The following is a 19668-nucleotide window of genomic DNA, read 5'->3' on the forward strand; positions in this document are numbered from 1 at the left end:
GTTGCACCCTCGACAACTACTATGATTATTATTATTTGACCATGCTGGTCATTTATGAACATTTTAACATTTTAACATTTTGACCATGTTCTGTTATAATATCCACCCTGCACAGCCAGAAGAGGACTGGCCACCCCTCATAGCCTGGTTCCTCTCTAGGTTTCTTCCTAGGTTTTTGGCCTTTCTAGGGAGTTTTTCCTAGGGAGTTTTTCCTAGCCACCGTGCTTCTTTCACATGCTTTGCTTGCTGTTTGGGGTTTTAGGCTGGGTTTCTGTACAGCACTTTGAGAATATCAGCTGATGTACGAAGGGCTATATAAAAATAAATTTGATTTGATTTGAAATTTGACTGCAATCCTGGGTGAGTAGCGCGCCCGCGCACGTGCGCAGTTTGGAGGGAACATTGCATGTGACACTCATTGACTGCAATGTACCGAGAAAGGTAACATATTATTTTATTATAGTGGTTAAAATTGACTTTCATGTCTGGTACTTAAGGAAGAATGCACGGAAACAGGAAGTAGAGTAGAGTAGTCATGCACGCAGACAGCAGCTAAAAACAACGTCACGTTTCAGCCTCGGAAAATATTTGTTTGTAAGTTCAATTCAATAACGCTGCTAGTGATGATAATATTGTTATTGATAGAATAGCTGACTTATCAATGTTAGTTGGTTACATTTACTCACGCAAATTGACTTGCCTTTCATGTTTGCCGTCAGCTGTATTAGTTTGCTCGTGCGTCATGTATGCGAATTGTAAAACATACAATTGTTACTGTTTCTAACGTTAGTGTAATATGCTTTGTTATTGTACAGAGATGTTTGCACATTAATAAAGTAATGAAAGGAGTTGGCTAGTTGCTACTCGTATGGTAATTGTCTATCTGGTTTGGCGTCATGCCAGACATGGTACCTAGTCACGCGCTTTGCATTTATGCAACCTCGACTTGAAATGTTTAATGTACAGCTACAGTATGTCCATGTGATTTGAATACTAAAGTATATTCTTTTCTGTATTTTGCAGTTCAACAACAAACGTTTTCAATATATTATCTAAAGAAAAGTCACGCCTTGGGAGTTTTATTGAAGACTCCGTTATTAGCGATCTGTCGAGTTTTGCATGGGAACGCAATTCCAGGGCAGAATAACTGTGTTCACTGACACTCACTTGTCCAGGAAACTCAGGGACATCCACAATAATTACTCGACTGCCCAACTATGAAGTAAGTACTCTGTAAATAAAAATCTACAACAAAACAGCAGATCCAATCGTTTACAATGTAAAATAACTAAATGTAGATGGGTGATGGACTTGTCACATTAAATATTGATGCTTAATAGTGTGGCTCAGCTGGTAGAGGTTCGCCAGCGTTGTGGGTTTGATTCGCATAGGGGAGCAGTATGAAAAAGTACAAAAATGTATGCAGTCACTACTGTAAGTCACTCTGGATAAGAGAGTCTTGCAAAATGTTAACAAAGTTTAATGTTGGGCAATTCCATGAAACGGGATTACGCTGCAACTACAATTTTTCACTTTGAAATGTATGCCAAACAAAAACCCATTGATTTCATAGTTTAACAAACCATACAACTCTATGCACAATGTCTACTTTGAACAATAAAATAAACATTTACTGGAAAAACTATGCAGATGCACATTTCTGTAAAGTTACAGTAAAATCTCCCTCAGATTTATTCTGTTGCCAAACATTATCTGCACAAGTTTAACTTTTTCAAAGTAGTCCTTGTTCATAGTTGTATGATTTGTTAAACTTTGAAATCAATGGTTTTTGTTTGGTATACATTTTAAAGTGAAAAATCCGAGTCTCAATGTAATTACGTTACCATGGAATTGCCCTGTTCAAACCCTTGTTTTAACCAGCCCTACTCAGTCAGCCCTGAGGACTAAACTGGAGAAGCTGGAGTGTCACTTCACCTGGGGGCTGGAGGTCAGCAGGTACAAGCTGCTCAGTATCAGAGATCACCTGGAGGACATTGGCAGTGACGAGAGCTATCCATGGCTGGGTCAGAAGTACAACTTGTGGGCTTATGTACACCACACCCTGGGCTCCACTGACATGGCCCTGCAGTGCCTCAGTAATAAGGCAGAGGAGGCCTTTCACCAAAACAGTCCTTTAGACACGGGTCCTTGGCTGCTGGTCCACTATGGAAACCTTGCCTGGGTTCACTATCACCTGGATAACCAGGCAGAGAGCCAGGGGTATGTGACAAAGGTCGAGGCACTGATACGGGATTACCCCTCACCGTCCCAGGGAGAACTGCACGAGGTATGTGCTGAAAAAGCCTGGACCCTCATGAAGTTTGGCCAGGACAAAAGACAGAAAGCGATAGAGTACTTCGAAATGGCTATTAGGATGGAGCCTGGGAGAAAGGAGTGGCAATCGAGCCACGTCTTGGCCCTAGACTCAGTTATCTTTTCTAAAAGGCAGGCGTCTGAGTTTCTAGAGAAGTTGAGACTTGCCAAGGAACATGATCCAGACAACTTGTATGTAGCAAGTGTTTACCTGTTAAGACTTGGCAGGAGTGGCCAGGTGAGAAGAGAGGAAGCACAATGGCTAGCGAAGCAAATTTTAAAGAAACCTGTCAGCTGCTATAATGGTATTAGACCCTTACTTTGCTTTTACAGGCAATATTTTTCACATGATGATGCTATTGACCTTGCACACAAGGCTCTGGAAAGACATCCAAATGTGCGTTACCTGAAAAAGCGGCTTGCAAAGTCCTACAAACAGAAAATCAATTCAGGAGGTAGATGGTCTAAGGGTGACAGTTTGAGCCAGAGCTTGATCAACAAAGCCATCAGTGTCTATATGGAAGTGGTCTTACTATACCCAGAGACGTCAATTAAGGTCAAACTGGAACTTGCAAGCATCTACGCAAAATCAAGAATTGACAAGAGGGAATTAGCCAATCAGATCTATGAGGAATTACTCGCCAGCGTACAGGAGCCATCCAAGTTACAGTTTCTCTACAACCAATACGCTACATACCTGTATTCCTCCATTAAGGATTACAATGGATCAATTGATTATCACAAGAAGGCAGCAGAAATACCAAATTCTAACAAATATGGTAGGAAAAGTATAAACATTTTGAGGAAGATCAGAGATAGAGGAAGAATTTAAGATGTGCAGAAATCCAGGAATTTCTTGCAAACTAATGGGAAAATTTTGTGTGTCCACATAACGGAGCATGTGACTAATCTTGTGAAACGTCCAATTATCAACTCCTGTTCTTGGGAGTGTAATCCTGTGTCCTTGTATAGATAAAAACGGAACAGAGTCCCGCCCAAGAACAATAAATGTGATATCACTCAAAGCTTTGGACTTGACTGTACACTGCACTTTAACTGTTATTCTCTCTGAGCTCAGAAATAAAATCTTGGTTCGACGTGGACTCCAGGAGATCTTTATTTTATAATATCCAAAACACTTAACATAAAAACAAGAGCAAGGAGTAAAATTAACCAATCAAAAGGTTAACCAAATTGAAGGTGACATACTGTATGTCTTGTTTTGCTTGTCTTTGGTCTCTGCCGGGTTACTGTTAAGCAAGTTGTGACAAATGGTTTTGTCAAAAGCACATAAAATAAGTTATTTATTTGTATAAATGTGGCTAACACTTTCAGGGTGCAACTCATACCACAAACCAGTCACACATGCAAACGAGGACATCGTTGTATGCATTGATGACAGACACCCATAATAAAATGCAACCATTTCCCCACTTCTGTAGTGAGACGCATCACATTACCAATTGTTTTTACAACAGCTCTCAATAATGGTTTTGGTAAAAACTAATATAATTGGGATTAACAACCATTATTACCATGGTCCCTAACCTGCTTGACCAGAAAATTCATACAAGGAGACTGTGCAGACATGACATTCTATGCTCAAACCACCAAGCAACTTTATTCACTGATGCATAGGGTTGTGGACAGTTTCATATGAGCTGCAGATTTTAGAAAAAAAATTGAGATTGATTCTTTCTGCAACATGGTCTGAAAATATCTTAAAATGCAATGACTTTCTAAAACAAAATACAAGGGATTCCATACACAGATGTACAAATGTGTCCACATTAATGTCCAGGTCAGAAAAGGGAACTATCCAAGAGAACAAAATACAACGTGGATCACACGTTTCCTCTTCGACTCTTCTTGTGGCTCTTTTTTGAACTCCTTGAATAGAGATGAAGCAAAACAAAAGTTGGTGATATACACTCACTAAAATGTCTCCCTCTCATTTGATGGTATTCAGACAGTTCAACAACACCATGAACACAGAGCAGTTTAAAACATTTTTTTGTAGATCCTAGTATAGTGGTGAGGGTCTTTCTCTTCTTCCATCACTCACCTCTCTGGGGATTTGGAGTGACTGCGGTGCCTGTGGCTTCTGTGATGCCCTGGGACAAAATGGAGACAGCTCAAGGTCAGACTGGGCAGGGGGATGTTGTTGTTACAAACATTTTGAAGTCTAATGATTACAGCTGAAAATATATATATGTCACATCACAAATATAAACACTGGTTTGACTTTCTAATCTTGTGCTTTGCAGGACGGTATGGTAGCCATTGCTATGATACCTGGGGACTTTGAGCGGTGACGCCTCTCTCGGGAGCGGTGGCGACGTGGGCTTTTGCTGCGGTGACGTTCTCGTCTGGGAGATGGGCTGTGTGCAAAGGAGAGACAAACAATACAGGCATCATTAATACAGGGCACTGTTTGCAAGTAACCAGGACCCTAGTGAAGTAAGTCTCAGTTCATGTATAAATTAAACACTTCAAGTAGGTTCTGTGTTATTATATTCAATAGCATCAGTTTGGAATTCAAACAAAGGAAAATAAGAAATACAGCAGAGAAGAATCCAAGCAGAGAACATAGCTACATACCTTCGTCTCTTAGGTGATCTACTCCTCCTAGACGGAATAAAAAGGATGCACAATCTTTAGTGTCTTGAGGATGTTATAGGAAATGACTATGAACTAGGAATCTTTCAAGACATCTATCAGTGTATGTCGTCACCTAAACTGAACCATAAGAGAAGAGGGGGGGGGGGGGTCATGAATGTTTGTCCCCCCCACTTTTGATCTTAAATCACCACCTACTACTTAACTTGTCATTTTTGCAAATTATAAGTGTTTGAGCTAGTAATGTATCAATGTTTATCTTAAGAAATTAGCTATGACATAGCCAATGAAGCCACTTCAATCAGTGTAGATGAAGGGGAGGAGACAGGTTAAAGAATGTTTTTTTTTAAAGCCAGGAGACAATTGAGACGGATTGTGTATGGGTGAATTGGCAAGACAATATTTAAGTGCCTTTGAACAGGGTATGGTACCGGTTTGAGTGTCAAGAACTACAACGGCGCTGGGTTTTTCACAGTCACCAGTTTCCTGTGTGTTTCAAGAATGGTCCACCACCCAATGAACATCCAGCCAACTTCACACAACTTTGAAACACATTGGAGTCAATATGGGCCAGCATCCCTGTGGAATGTTTGACAAGTTGTAGAGTCCATGCCTCAACTGATTGAAACTGTTCTGAGGTCAAAAGGGGATGCAACTCAATATTAGGAAGGTGTTCCAAATGTTTTGTACACTCAGTGTATAGCACAACTTCGGATTTCTCCCCAGTCTAAAAAAAACTAAAAAGGTATTAAACATTTGGAAGTTTTTACGGAGCTTCTCTTCTCTCCATTTTTGGTCATGCAATGCAGTTCACAAAGTGATTGTGGTCCTCGTTATGAAGTTATTAACGTTACCCAATATATCTAAAAATGACATCAGTTGTCACAAAAGATTAGTTATTTTCAGAAGGTAGAAAGAAAGTAATGAGTAATGAAAAAAAAAACTGACGCATGCTACAATTGGATCGGTTTGGGGTCTCGCTGATCGATGCACTCGTATCTTAAACATTCATTACATCCCTACTATAAACTGAGATACATGGCTGGTTAGTTACCGTCTGGGTGAACGACTGCTGCGTCTGTAGCGTGGAGAGGGCGAGCGGCGAGGCCGATCGTTGTCTCGGTAACTCCGTCTGTGGGGCTCTGGGGTCTGAACTCTCTCTGTCTGTAGACATTTGAACAGACAGGGACAGACATGGACAGTGAAACAGAATTCCTCCACCCACTACACTAGTGTAAGTTTACGCAACTTTACAGTTAGCTTATGCAGGTTATTGGTAGTACTACCTTCTCCTCTTCCTCATCTTCCTCTTCGCTGGTCTCCACCTCATCCAGGTCTTCTTCCAGGGCACTGATGCGTGTGTCTAACAGCTCCGCCTCCTCAAGAACCTGCCTTTTCTGTAGTCAACACACACAATCAATGATCTAGGTCAGTGAAACAACGCACGCGAGCACGTACACGGGTAGAAGACTTACCTGAAGCCTGGGAAGGATTATGTCACACATTCTCTCAGAGTGTAGCAGTTCATCAATAAACTCATCGACGTGTTGTAACTCAAACTCTGAAACAGAGGGTGAGAGGAGAAAGTGCCATTTAAATCAAAAGTAGGCAATTTCGCATTGTATAATCATTCCATGATACATGTAAACGTAAGGACTCACCCCCATTTCGGTTCTGACTCTTGATTTTTCTGTAGTCGTTGTACAGTGGTTCCAGGTATTTGTAGCAATCCACCGATGTCCCAGTCAACCTCATGTACATGGCGCCAAGCAAGCGGACATATCTATGGTGTGGAAATCATCACAGTGAGGTTGCCACAATGGGTGTGTAAGGTATTTAGGTTCCTATTTTTGTTTATCACATTTGTCAAGCTCGGAGTTAGAAGATGGTGATAAATGAAAAGTTTTAAAAACTAAATACAGAAAGGCTTCTTATACTACAACCTGCCTGAAAGCCAAATCTTACTTGAAATCCTCGTTTTTTATGAATTCTACAATGATGTCTTTCTCTGGCTGGATCTGCAGCATCTTCAGAGTGAGACACAGGAACGGTGTAGGTTTGATATTTCCGCCATAAACTCCACCGACAAACTTCAGCGCCATGGCTTTGTCAACGACAAGCTCAGCTGTTGATCAGAGAGAAACCAGTGAGGAGAAAGAATCAATATGGACCAGGCATAACTCGCTAGCTAGTACTTTTGATGTGCATAAACCTCAATTGAGAGTAACTAACTAAATGTAACAGGGTAAAATTGACTAGATGCTAGCTAGCGCACTTCCTAGTACTGTTTACATTTGTGGTATTTGTATTTCAAGCTAACTAGCGTTAGCTAGTTCAGACCATAGAGATAGATAGAGGACTCATCTTATATCTGCTATTATTGCGTCTATGGACAGTGCCATTGAGGCTACAACCCATGGGAATCCCCACCCAGTTGACTACTTTGACTACTTTAAAATGGTGGAAGCCCTCAACGACGCGGCCCTTGCTAAAAAGTCATTTTGGCCACACAGGGCCTCTATCATTCTCTATGGCCACAACTCACCCGTCAGTCCAAAGCATTCTTCTTTCCAGTATTTTGATTCATAGATTCGAGTACGAATAATTTTCTCCACCAAGTATTGTGGATTTGTTCCATGTATACTGTTGGCATCTTTAACCGTCCTATTTGCCATCTTCACAGCTCAAAACTGAATGATTCTTTTTTTTTGTGCGAAACGAATTCGCATTTTTACAGTATGTCTTCCGGTGCAACAATTTACACTTCCGGGGCAGATTGTGAAGGCGTTCATTGGCTGAAACTTTTCAGTCACATGCCAAACACGTAATTTCCTCGCTTAAGGATAACTATCTGCGTGTTAAGGATAACTATTTAAAAAAAAGTTTATTTAACTAGGCAAGTCAGTTAAGAACAAATTCTTATTTACAATGACGACCTACCCCGGACGACGCTGGGTCAATTGTGTGCCGCCCTATGGGACTCCCAATCACGGCCGGATGTGATACGGCCTGGTATCAAACCAGGGACTGTAGTGATGCCTCTTGCACTGAGATGCAGTGCCTTAGACCGCTGCGCCATTCGGGAGCCCTGTGGCTACATTATATGTGCATCTTCATTTAGCTCTATTATTTGCCCTGTCTTTTATTTATTTTAAACTGCCTGGAATTTGATCAATTTAGCCGTTTACTCAGATATGAGTTCCTGTCTCTTTGTGAGGATGGCAGCTAGCTAGTTAGCACATACTGACGATAGTATTTTCTGGCCGGGGAAGTTTGTTAAAAGCCCTAACGCTATCTTTCATATCAGCGACAAATTATATAAACTCAGCAACAAAAAAAAGAAACGGCCCTTTTTCAGGACACTGTCTTTCAAAGATAATTCGTAAAAATCCCAATATCTTCACATATCTTCATTGTAATGGGTTTAAACACTGTTTCCCATGCTTGTTCAATGAAGTATAAACAATTAATGAACATGCACCTGTGGAACGGTCGTTAAGACACTAACAGCTTACAGGCGGTAGGCAATTAAGGTCACAGTTATGAAAACTTAGGTCCCTGAAGAGGCCTTTCTACTGACTCTGAAAAACACCAAAAGAAAGATGCCCAGGGACCCAGCTCATCTGCGTGAATGTGACTTAGGCATGCTGCAAGGAGGCATGAGGACTGCAGATGTGGCCAGGGCAATAAATTGCAATGTCCGTACTGTGAAATGCCTAAGACAGCGCTACAGGGAGACAGGACGGACAGCTGATCGTCCTTGCAGTGGTAGACCACGTGTAACAACACCTGCACAGGATCAGTACATCTGAACATCACACCTGCAGGACAGGTACAGGATGGCAACAACAACGGCCCAAGTTACACCGGAAACGCACAATCCCTCCATCAGTGCTCAGGCTGTCCGCAATAGGCGGAGAGAGGCTGGACTGGGGCTTGTAGGCCTGTTGTAAGGCAGGTCCTCACCAGACATCACCGGCAACAACGTCGCCTATGGACACAAACCCACCGTCACTGGACCAGACAGACTGGCAAAAAGTGCTCTTCACTGACGAGTCACGGTTTTGTCTGTGGAACTTGTTCAGTTTATGTTTCAGTTGTTGAATCTTGTTATGGTCATACAAATATTTAAGTTTGCTGAAAATAAACGCAGTTGACAGTGAGAGGACGTTTCTTTTTTTGCTGAGTTTATACACACTAAGTGTAGAAAACATTTTTTTAAGAACACCTTTTCTTTCCATGTCATAGACTGTCCAGGTGTGCAACTCAATATTAGGAAGGTGTTCTTAACGTTTTGTACACTGAGTGTATATGACCATTTTATAAATGGTAAACTTGCATGTAACATGATTGCATTTTGGAACCCCGCTCACCCCACCACCCCAAGATTAATGGTTTTGACCACGCTTCACTGCTTTTGATTGGTGCAGCTAGAAATCACAAGTGTTTATCCTATATTATAAACTGGGTGGTTTTACATATCATTTGCGGAGTGCATCATGAGCAAAGTCATTGTAGCCTATGATTTGACTTCCCCTAGCTGTGAGAACCATGACTTGAGCACAGGCTGACTTATCACTGCTATAGCACAGCTGAATAGCCTGCCAGCAGCCAACCAAAGGTTGCACCGTGTCCATTACAATATAGAACAACGCGACACTAGTCCAAATCATTCAATAGTTAGGCTATCCATATTACGTTTTCTATTTCTATGGCGGATTCGGAGCCGCAATTTATGAAATATGCCAGGACTTTGGATATAACAATAGATGGCAAAATCAAAGATACTGGTTTCCCTTATCCATCTGGTGAACATTTCCCTAAATGCTTATGACAAATCCAGCTCCAGAACCAACTGTAGCCAGCTGGCTAATCTTTTGAATAAGGTGTAGCAATTAGCTGGCTAAATAAGGTTAGCATGCTAGCTATATATATATATATATATATATATATTTTTTTTTTTTTTTTTTTTCTTCTATTTCCTTTTCTTAAACCTGTTCGCCTTAAACCTATGTTATTTGATAAATATGTATTTTGAATGTATAATTCAACTTCCGTATATGTTTGTACAATTTGAAAGTTTAATAAGATACATATTTTTGTTGTTGTTGTTCAGCACACATTTTCTCTTGAGGCTTGTCACAGTTCAGTAGCCGAAGTCTATGCCCTTCATTGGTGATTGGTCAGCAGTATGGATTATTCAATTAAGTGTTTGTTGTCATTCAACGACAGAAGACTGGTTTTCATGTACATTTTTTAAATTGAGTTAGTTAGGTGTAAAATAGTTCGACGAAGACCTCTGCAAAAACGTAAAAAATAATAACAGAAGTCTTGAGTTATCTTTGATTAATTCTGACAATTTTGAGGAAGTGTACTTGTTGCTACGGTGTCTCAAGAGGGACAAACCATAATATTGCCGCTTTTCTCTAGTTTTTCAAACAAAGGTATTTTAAGGGAGTATGCAAGCACAGACGTTCACTTCGCCTAGCCAAGTTCTGCTAGGAGCAAAACGAACCTATGTCTGCGGACGCCTTGAGGGTTCCCACATATTTCCATGTTACAGCACGGAAAACCAATAGAGGTGTACCTGTGCTAATGAACTATCTGCATGTCTGCGGCCCCGTTTTGATTTCAACAATGTTTTGCAACCCCACCATGTAAAAAAAGTTATATAATCAATGGCCAATGTTTACTTTTTTAATTGGGTCTATGACAGTCTATTACAAAATCACAACATCACCAAAGTCTGTTGTATCAAACATTTCAAGCAACATTCCCAGCTAATGAGAAACCAGTCATGGTGTTTAATTTAAGAGAATGAACAAGATTTAACAAGGCAACCTTAGGGCAAATTTGAATGGGCGCCAATGGCAGATCCGTACCCCAGCAGAGCATCCGTACCCCAGCAGAGCATCCGTTCCCCAGCAGAGCGGCGTGTCCACTGAAACGTAATTCCGTGAGGAACTACACTACATGATCAAAAATATGTGGACACCTGCTCGTCAAATATCTCATTCCAAAATCATGGGCATTAATATGGAGTTGGTCCCCCCTTTGCTGCTATAACAGATTCCGCTCTTCTGGGAAGACATTCCACTATATGTTGGAATATTGCTGCGGGGACTTGCTTCCATTCAGCCACAAGAGCATTAGTGAGGTTGGGTGATTAGGCCTGGTACGCAGTCGGCGTTCCAATTCATCCCAAAGTTGTTCGATGGGGTTGAGGTCAGGGCTCTGTGCAGGCCAGTCAAGTTCTTCCACACCGATCTCGACGAACCATTTCTGTATGGACCTCGATTTGTGCATGGGGCATAATCATGCTAAAACAGGAAAGGGCATCCCCAAACTGTTGCCACAAAGGTGGAAGCACAGAATCGTCTAGAATGTCATTGAATGCTGTAGCGTTAAGATTTCCCTTCACTGGAACTAAGGGACCTAGCCCGAACCTCGAAAAACAACCCCAGACTATTATTCCTCCTCCACCAAACTTCACAGTTGGCACTATGCATTCAGGCAGGTAGCGTTCTTCTGGCTTCCGCCAAACCGAGATTCATCCCTCGGCCATGGAAACCCATTTCATGAAACTCTTGACGAACTATTTTTGTGCTGACGTTGCTTCCAGAGGCAGTTTGGAACTCGGTAGTGAGTGTTGCAACTGAGGACAGACGATTTTTACACGCTTCAGCACTCGGTGGTCCCGTTCTGAGAGATTGTGTGGCCTACCACTTCGCGGCTGAGCCGTCATTGCTCCTAGACATTTCCACTTCACAATAACAGCACCTACAGTTGACCGTGGCAGTTCTAGCAGGGCAGAAATTTGACGAACTGACTTGATGGGAAGGTGCCATCCTATGACGGTGCCACGTTAAAAGTCACTGTTCTTTAGTAATGCCATTCTACTTCCAATGTTTCTCTATGGAGATTGCATGGCTGTGTGCTGGAATTTATACACCTGTCAGCAACGGGTGTGGCTGAAATAGCCAAATAGCCCTATTGGAAAAGAGTTTCAGTAACCCCGCCCCCAAGAAGGAGACCACCTTGCAATTGGCTGAGACTGTCTCGACTCTGTAAGGATAGGAGAATGTCTTTTTATTTTGGTTGTAACCATCGTTGACCCCAAGTGGGAGATGCCAGTGATAGATATCAAGACAGAGGATTGTGCCCATTCCATACTTGTCTCATTATTTTTCCTCTACATATTTCTTGGACCCATTGCAATAGAATTACACATCATTGACTTGAATGGGGATGCTTGCTCAAGTCATTCCATTTCTATGACTGACCCTGTGTTCCACTCCTTAGCTGGACTTGCTGTGGACCAGAAAGTAGAACGTCATGTACAACCTGTTTGATTGGCCAAAGAGGTCCACCACCACATGAGGGTGCTGTTCTACTGGTGTGTCCAGGCTCTCAATCACCTCTACTTTCATTGCATTTGTACTTATTAAGGAGCTTACTAATGAGCTTCTGACAGGTATTCAACTTTATATATTCTGTTTCTGTATTGCTTATGAAATATAATTTTGCATTCTTGCAACTCTAATGGTGTGTGCAGTGTGGATGAAAGTGTTTGAGTGTGTTTAACTGCATCTTACGGTGTTTAAAACTGTGTGTGTGTGTGTGTTTGTGTGTGTGTGTGTGTGTGTCTCTCTCTCTCTGTGTTTGTGTGTCCAGGATGTCTTTCCAGCCGTACAGCTGCAGCAGATCATCACGTCCAGACTGAACAAGTTCAAGGCCTTTGAGGAGGATGCTCTGCAGCTCATCTCCAGAAAGGTAGGCCTTTTTGTTGTTTTATTATCCATCCCAAGGGGTGCACAACTCAGGTCCTTGCGTTCCAGTTCTTCTGGGTTTTTGTTCTTCTTGCCTCTTAATTGATCAGTTAATGTCATCGATTGGAACCATGGATTGGAAAGGTCTGCCAGTGATACTCTGAAGTGTTCTATTTGGCAGTACCTATAATTGAGTGGTGTGTCTGTCTCTGACTGCTGTCCCTCTCCCGTCCTCCACAGGATTGGTGGGCATCATGTCAAGGAGGCCCTGGATGAGAAGTTCTCTTCCTCTTACATCAAAGCCATCAGGTAAGATAAACCCCATTGGCCCACAGAGCTGTCAATTGGTTGTCCCATTGGCCCAGAGAGCTGGCGATCTATGTGAAATCTTTGTTTGTTAGGTGTGCATTGGTGTAGGAGCAGCTCTTCCTGAGGGCGGTCATCACTGAGTTCAGTCGGCTAGGACTGGAGGCGGCCACCTTCCAACAGGTATAGACCCTACTGAGGTCAACATCGACTTACTACAGCTCTTGCTCAACACACATCTGTTCCCTCTTTTACCTGCATTGTGAATTTTTCCCGAAATTCCCTTATTTACAGTCCACTGTCCCCCACCCTCCCCCTAGGTGTTAATGCAGCACCAGGCGTTGTGTCGTGTGGAGGGCCTGCAGCCCATCAGTGTGTCCGAGGGTCTAGCCGTGTGTCAGCACCTGAGGGCGTTGTCTGCTGCTGCTGGAGGCCAGCCATCTAGACGTATTACAGCGGGTCAGACTCGACATCAGCCAGGACGACATGCTCTACGCACTCAAGGCCGACAGAGAGACCACCAGGGGTCCAGGCAGGGGTCCACCCTGTGTTTTCTGACAAGGTTGGTCCTAACATAACGATTTTTTTTCTCAGTTCATGACAGCTGCAGTATCACCAGCTTTCAGTTGCAGTCAAGCATTCAACTGTAAGTATCTCAGTTCCTGAGCCAGATAGGAAAAGGAAACGGGCTCTATCATGACTATCTCTGTCCGGTCAATTGATCGATGTACTGTTTTGTGAGAACCAAGATCCCTCTCTCACACTGAAACTCTCCATGTCAACCGTTGCACCACATAGTCCCATGCCTGCCCTTGACCACAGCCAATACTACTGTACCACTCAGGACTGGGATCATGAATCCCACAGACACCCACGGCTGTGTCCATGAATCTGACCATATACAAGGTGATATGGTGGCTCTTTTAGAGGCTCACAGTTTGGTTTTATGCTGTCTTCTGAGAGGCAGAGTTTCTTTTTTTTAGGACAAGGATCCTCTGTTTTTAATATTTATTTTACGAATGCTTTTCAATGTTGTCATTGTTGTCAGCACCATTCGTTTTTGGAAGCATTTGAAAGGGAAACGGCATCGTATTTTATTATGGAATTCTGTTCTAATCCAAGCACACGGGATCATGACTTAATTGGTTTTGTGTGTGTTTGCTGAAAATTACCCTTGTTACAAACTTTTGGAAGGATATTTAGATCTGGCTTTAACTCATTGTGTTGATGGGGGAACTAGAGTTCCTCATCAGAGTTAGCCATTTAACTTTCCTAATTTATCCCTATTCAAACATGTTAATGTTGCTCTTGTTGCTTTTATGATTTTCTGTATTTTTGTTTGAATATACAAATGTCATCAAGATATTTAACAATACTTGTAGGTTTACTTTTCCATTCTTCATGTTCTCATGAGTACATTACTTGAACACATTACTTGCACAGGTATGGCTTTCCAGACATGGCTAGAATGAAGAAAGCATAGTTTGTAGGGTGAAAAGATAATGATAGACAATATACTGTATAGCCAGGCATAAGACAAGCAAAATAGATATGATTATAGTATGTCCAAGGAAAATATCAAAGTCCCTCTTGGTTCATCCAGATTTGGGTACACCTGGCATGTTATCCCACAAATCCCAAACTAAATCTATTATAATAGTCGCACCTTTTTACAATGTACTGTACATGCTACAAATGAATAACATATTCAATGACCTGTTTTATTAGTGATGTAATGGATATTGTGTTGATGTTTTGTAACTGTCCATTCCGAAGTCCCTTTTATATCCACAAGCACACTTGAGCTGTGTCTTACATTTTCCTAGACACGTTAAGTTATTTCATCCAGCATTGTGCAAAGTTGAATATCCTAAATACATCCTTGTTTTGAGAATATCACATTTGATATTTAAAGCCTCCCCCTTTTGTACTTGGTTTCATCTATTTTTCCCATGTCTTTTTCATGAATTTGTGTGCCCTTGTTGTGTTGTGCTGTGCCAGAGTGCCAATCAGGCATTTGTGTTTGCTGAGCTTGTGCCCTCCAGGTTGACATAGACCCTGCTGCCCTGAGGGGCGCCCTGCTGCCCTGGATAGTCCAGTCTCTCTATGGGCTGCTCGGCCAGCAGTAGGTAGGAGTGGTTGAGGATGTCCGTGGTACTGGACGATGATGGGAAGCTGGAGGACCTAGTAAAGGAGCAGTGACACCTCATCTGGAGCACCTCCTCTCCCCCCACCCCCAGGCTCAGAGACTCCGCCCCCACCTCCCCATCGTACACGTACTCATTCCCTCGGAGACGGGGGATGACGTCATCCGTGGTCAGGGTCACGTAGTCCGGACTGACCTCCAGGACCAGGGTAGGCAGGCACTCCTCCTCCCTGCCTGAAGTGCCTTGTTCTGGGGAGAGTAGTAAGGGGCACTCCCTGGGAAGCATCCCTCTGCCTGGAGCCTCGCTCTCAGACATGATCTCCACGACACAGGCTGGGGTCTCCTCTGAACACTGCTTGATGTTGAAGGGAGGGTCCTATGGAGGTTACACGGGAGCGTACAGACATACTCAGATCCAATGGTTTCCAATGCGTGCGCACAACGATAAACTAAACGTGTTGCATATTGAACACATTTCCATTGTTAAAACTTGACCCTTTCAATTGACCTAGGTCCGTTAATCCACGGTGTACTGTAATGAATTACGTTTTTTTACCCAAGTCTGTCCGTTGATATCTGTCAGGAAGCCGTGGAGAGCTTTGTCAAGGTTTGGGACTGGTGGCCACAGATACTGTTTGAGCTTACTGGTGGAAGAAGATAAAAATTTTCAGTACACATGTCCATGAATAGGGTGGTAAGAATACATTCATGGTAAAACAGATTTTATTATGAAACAAAATTAAAAATGCATTTTACCTGAGGTACCTGGAGAGCATGGAGATAAAGACGACTGATACAACGATCATCATGAGAGGGATGCAGGAGATGAGGGCACCTGTTGAGTTACATTGAAGAATTCTAGAAGAGTTTGAGAAGGAGGATATCTCCAGAAGTTAAACATAATAAGTGATTGTTTTACTGTACCTATGTCTGAGGGCGTGTCCACAGTGAGTCGGGGTGACCAGTCGCTCCAGTAGCCAGCGTAGACTGACCCGTTGGGTCTGGCTCTGACCTGGATGTAGTACTGAAGTCCAGTCTGAATGTCCAGACAGGTACTGGTCTCTGGGCCCTGCAGGATCACCAGCTGGAGAGAGAGGACAACACACAATTGCAAAATACAAACTCATGACAAAACATGTAGTTCTCTGTTTACATGCGATAAGGACAGAGGCAGGGTTATACCACACAACAGAATGAAGTAAACAGAAGATCATTTAGATAATACTGTACCTTCCAGACAGACTCCTCTCGAGGCTGGTAGCGGTGCTGGTACATCAGGTGGACAGACAGGGCCAATAGGGGCGTGTCCCATTTCAGACACAGCCTGCCCTTCTCCCATTGTCCCCTCAGCCTCCCAGGAGGGGCTGTTTGAACTGACCGCAACATAGGGAGAGGAGAGAGAGACAACAGGAGTTTTGCAGAGATGATTAGTGTATGTCCAGCAATACAGAGTGTACTGTCTGTTACAGATGACTCTCAGTATCTTACTTCATTGTCAGCAATACAGTAAGATGCATGCTAGACTCGACCACTTTCCATTTTTTACTCAATGGAAATGTAGTATACCGGTAGACGGTAGCCTCCTTTTTTTAATGAAGGGAGGATTTCTCAGCTGCCAGTTGGTATTTTATCAGTGTGACTCACTGCTGTTGTTGAGTCTGAAAGGCTCAGTGTAGAAGGTCCGCCTGGGAGTAGCAGGACCAGCGCTGAGTTTGACCCGTATCTCACTGGACTCTGCTCCATGGAAACGGCAATGGTAGAAGATGTTCTCATTCTGCATACACTCTCTCCAGCCCTCACTTTCACTGCAGAGAATACACAACAAGAGAGGTTAAATAGCCAATGATCATGTTTTGGCTGTAAAACTACATTTAGATTACTTTGAGGAGGGTTTTGCATGAAGATCATTGGAGAAATGAATTTGTTAATACCTGGGTCCCAGCTTGTAGTATAAGGTGTAGTTATCATCTCTGTAGGCCTGCCCATTCCATTGGCAGCTGATGTTTTGCAGGTCAGAAGTGTGGCACAACAATGAGATATCAGCTGGGGAAAAATTATAGTAAAACTCCATCACCTAACTCAGTAATGGAAAGTGACCATATTCAGTTTCTCTATACCACATTTACAGAAATACTACCACAGACCTGCACTCTGGGGAACCATGGCAGTTTTGGGGACCGACCAGTCGCTCCAATGACCGCTGGTCTCTTTCTCGCTGTAGCCGTTGGGTTTGACCCTCAGCTGGATGCTGACCACCTCCCCTGGCGCCAGAGAGACCAGGCTGTGGATTTGGGACCTCACTGGCTTTATCTGGGGACAGGGAGGGTACAGAAATCATAGGAGTTCTACACCAGCATGGGGTTTGGGTGATGATGACTTTCTGACACAAATGGATGCCCTGTAGCCAACCATCAAGTTGAGTAGACAAACTAATAGTGAATGTCCCAGTCATGATAGATTTTTTTTTTTTTACCAACCGTTCATCTGTCTTTTTCCCCTTGCAGCTAATCTGACTGGTTGAATTGGTGTTGATTTCGTGTTTCACGGGTTCAATTGGTGATGTTTTCGAGTTTCAGTAGGCCTACCAGTTCCGTTCTCTCCCTCAGGCTCTGGGAGGAGTAACGTATCCCATACTGCATGTTGTTCTCCCACTCTCTGGGTGTGTGCCACGCCACCTGGAACTGCCCAATCTGCCCTGTCGGGTGAAGGGATACATTCACAGGGGGGTCCAGGAGAACTGAGGAGAGGCGGAGGAGAAAGAAGAGAGAAGAAAGAATGAAGCAGAGAGGATATCCCATTACTGGAAAGTAAGAACTTTAGATTTCAAATGACAAAAATGTGCATTCTATCTCTCTCTCTCTCTCTCTCTCTCTCTCTCTCTCTCTCTCTCTCTCACCCTGGTCCTCGACGCTGACAGTGCGTGTGTATAGTGTGTAGTTGGAGCTGCTCTCCATCACTCTGATGTGTGTGAAGGTGAACAGGAAGACATCAGAGGGAGGGAAGGAGCAGACATGGAGGACTTGCCCCTCCTCCTCTGTCCTCTGGAGGATCAGATTACATCTCTTCTCCTCCCGACTGAACAGACAGAGAGAATATGACTGGCATCAGTGACTGGCAGAATGGAGTGTATGTCAGGTCCACTTCAACTGTAATACACGTTAGTGTATTTAATTTCTTGCTGAAAATATTGTTGTCTTGTAAATGACCAGAATATACTGAACATACTCATCGTTACTATAGAAGAAGTCATAAGACTTGTTGTCTGGCACCTCCCAGAAACAGGTGAAGTCGTACTGTGTCCTGGTAAAACACTTTGGATCTGCATCATCCGCCAACAGTAGGACATCTGTTATGGAGTGTAGTACATACCGATAGGATGGGATTCATGAAATATACTGTGTCAAGGAAATTATGCATATAATGTATAACACTTAGTATAACACTTTAACATAGAATCCCAGGTCGTTAAAGGAAAATACTACTCAAAAAAACGATCATTTGGCATTTGTTTCATTAGTCCACTGTTGAAAACGTTTTGCATGTCAGCAATCAAGTTTTCAAGATATACAACTTTCAAAATACAGAAAGTGTCACAGGATGATGAGTTTTCTGTGGTATACTGTGGCACGTTCTGTATTTTGAAAGTTCTATATCTTGAAAACTTGATTGCTGACATGCAAAACGTTTTGGTACTTTATCAACAGTGGACTAATGAAACAAATACCAAAATATTGTTTTTGAGTGGTATTTTCCTTTAGTCTACGGATGCACTTGTTTGTGAACATGTCATATCAGTGCTTAACATAGAAATTGGCATAAATCCTCAGCAGAGAACAAGGGAGAAGTTCAGCTGTGAGAGGATCAACATTATTGCCTTGATTTGTGTAGCTCTGACAGTGACACTATTTCAGATATTGTACATACTGGTGGACAGTTTACTGTTGTTATTGATTTGTTGTTTAAGATAAAACAGGTGCTCCAATGTCATACCTTTCTTTGACAGATGAGGGACAGCCCCAGCCCTGGTCCCCTGCCCCAGAACATCCACCCAGCATGCTATGGTCCAGAGCCAGACACAGAGTATCCTCCGGGTGAGATTGAGATCCATGACATATACATCCACAGGTATGTCTAACCTACCCCATCACTATCCATTAACCTCTATGTCTGAGAGTGTCAGTGTGTTGTGTGTCAACATAGCATTGTGGTCTGGGGGGTAGTAATGAGGGGAGGCCCTATCTGACAGGTCCTCATGCTACAGGAAGTGTGTGTTGTGTGGATTGAGCCAGTCAGGCACACAGATGGGGGTAAAAGAGAGGTTGGCCTCTGACACACATTGTAAACTTAGTTGATATTTTCACACACTCAATACATACCTCTCTTACACTATAAGCCATTATGGCTACTCTAAACTCTCTCACCAAAAATCTAAGATCAAATGGAAATCTTTGAACATGTCATCCTTTATTCAGAGTCTGCAGAAAAAGTCAGTTATATGACACATACAGTGCCTTC

At 42.8% G+C, this 19668-nt stretch overlaps 3 protein-coding genes across 4 annotated transcripts; 1 reads left to right on the forward strand and 2 right to left on the reverse strand.

The window, feature by feature from the left end:
• The first annotated feature begins 166 nt into the window (after nucleotides 1–166).
• On the forward strand, nucleotides 167–3410 carry LOC106584016 (interferon-induced protein with tetratricopeptide repeats 2). Of its 2 annotated transcripts, none has more exons than XM_045706089.1 (3): nucleotides 167–441; nucleotides 1024–1222; nucleotides 1882–3410. In XM_045706089.1, exons 2-3 carry the CDS (start codon nucleotides 1218–1220, stop codon nucleotides 3143–3145), a joined length of 1269 nt encoding a protein of 422 aa, XP_045562045.1. In that variant the 5' UTR covers nucleotides 167–441; nucleotides 1024–1217; the 3' UTR covers nucleotides 3146–3410. The 2 variants fall into 2 exon arrangements, with proteins under 2 accessions (XP_045562045.1, XP_014024245.1); XM_014168770.2 differs by having other exon boundaries at nucleotides 259–594.
• A 2-nt stretch (nucleotides 3411–3412) lies between these two features.
• On the reverse strand, nucleotides 3413–7668 carry pr38a (Pre-mRNA-splicing factor 38A). Its single transcript, NM_001141758.1, has 10 exons — nucleotides 7478–7668; nucleotides 6898–7057; nucleotides 6594–6715; nucleotides 6408–6493; nucleotides 6219–6329; nucleotides 5987–6096; nucleotides 4915–4941; nucleotides 4609–4694; nucleotides 4379–4427; nucleotides 3413–4203 (listed from the first exon to the last, which is right to left on the reverse strand). The coding sequence occupies exons 1-10, from the start codon at nucleotides 7605–7607 to the stop codon at nucleotides 4158–4160; spliced, it is 927 nt and encodes a 308-aa protein (NP_001135230.1). The 5' UTR covers nucleotides 7608–7668; the 3' UTR covers nucleotides 3413–4157.
• A 6704-nt stretch (nucleotides 7669–14372) lies between these two features.
• Nucleotides 14373–19429, reverse strand: LOC106584017 (thrombopoietin receptor). Its single transcript, XM_014168772.2, has 12 exons — nucleotides 19144–19429; nucleotides 18379–18499; nucleotides 18050–18228; nucleotides 17739–17890; nucleotides 17298–17463; nucleotides 17085–17196; nucleotides 16798–16958; nucleotides 16384–16526; nucleotides 16078–16237; nucleotides 15910–15988; nucleotides 15710–15797; nucleotides 14373–15529 (listed from the first exon to the last, which is right to left on the reverse strand). The coding sequence occupies exons 1-12, from the start codon at nucleotides 19259–19261 to the stop codon at nucleotides 15017–15019; spliced, it is 1992 nt and encodes a 663-aa protein (XP_014024247.1). The 5' UTR covers nucleotides 19262–19429; the 3' UTR covers nucleotides 14373–15016.
• Between the last annotated feature and the right edge of the window lie 239 nt (nucleotides 19430–19668).

The sequence above is a fragment of the Salmo salar genome, chromosome ssa23 (assembly GCF_905237065.1).
Source record: "Salmo salar chromosome ssa23, Ssal_v3.1, whole genome shotgun sequence".
NCBI classification, from domain to species: Eukaryota; Metazoa; Chordata; class Actinopteri; order Salmoniformes; family Salmonidae; genus Salmo; species Salmo salar.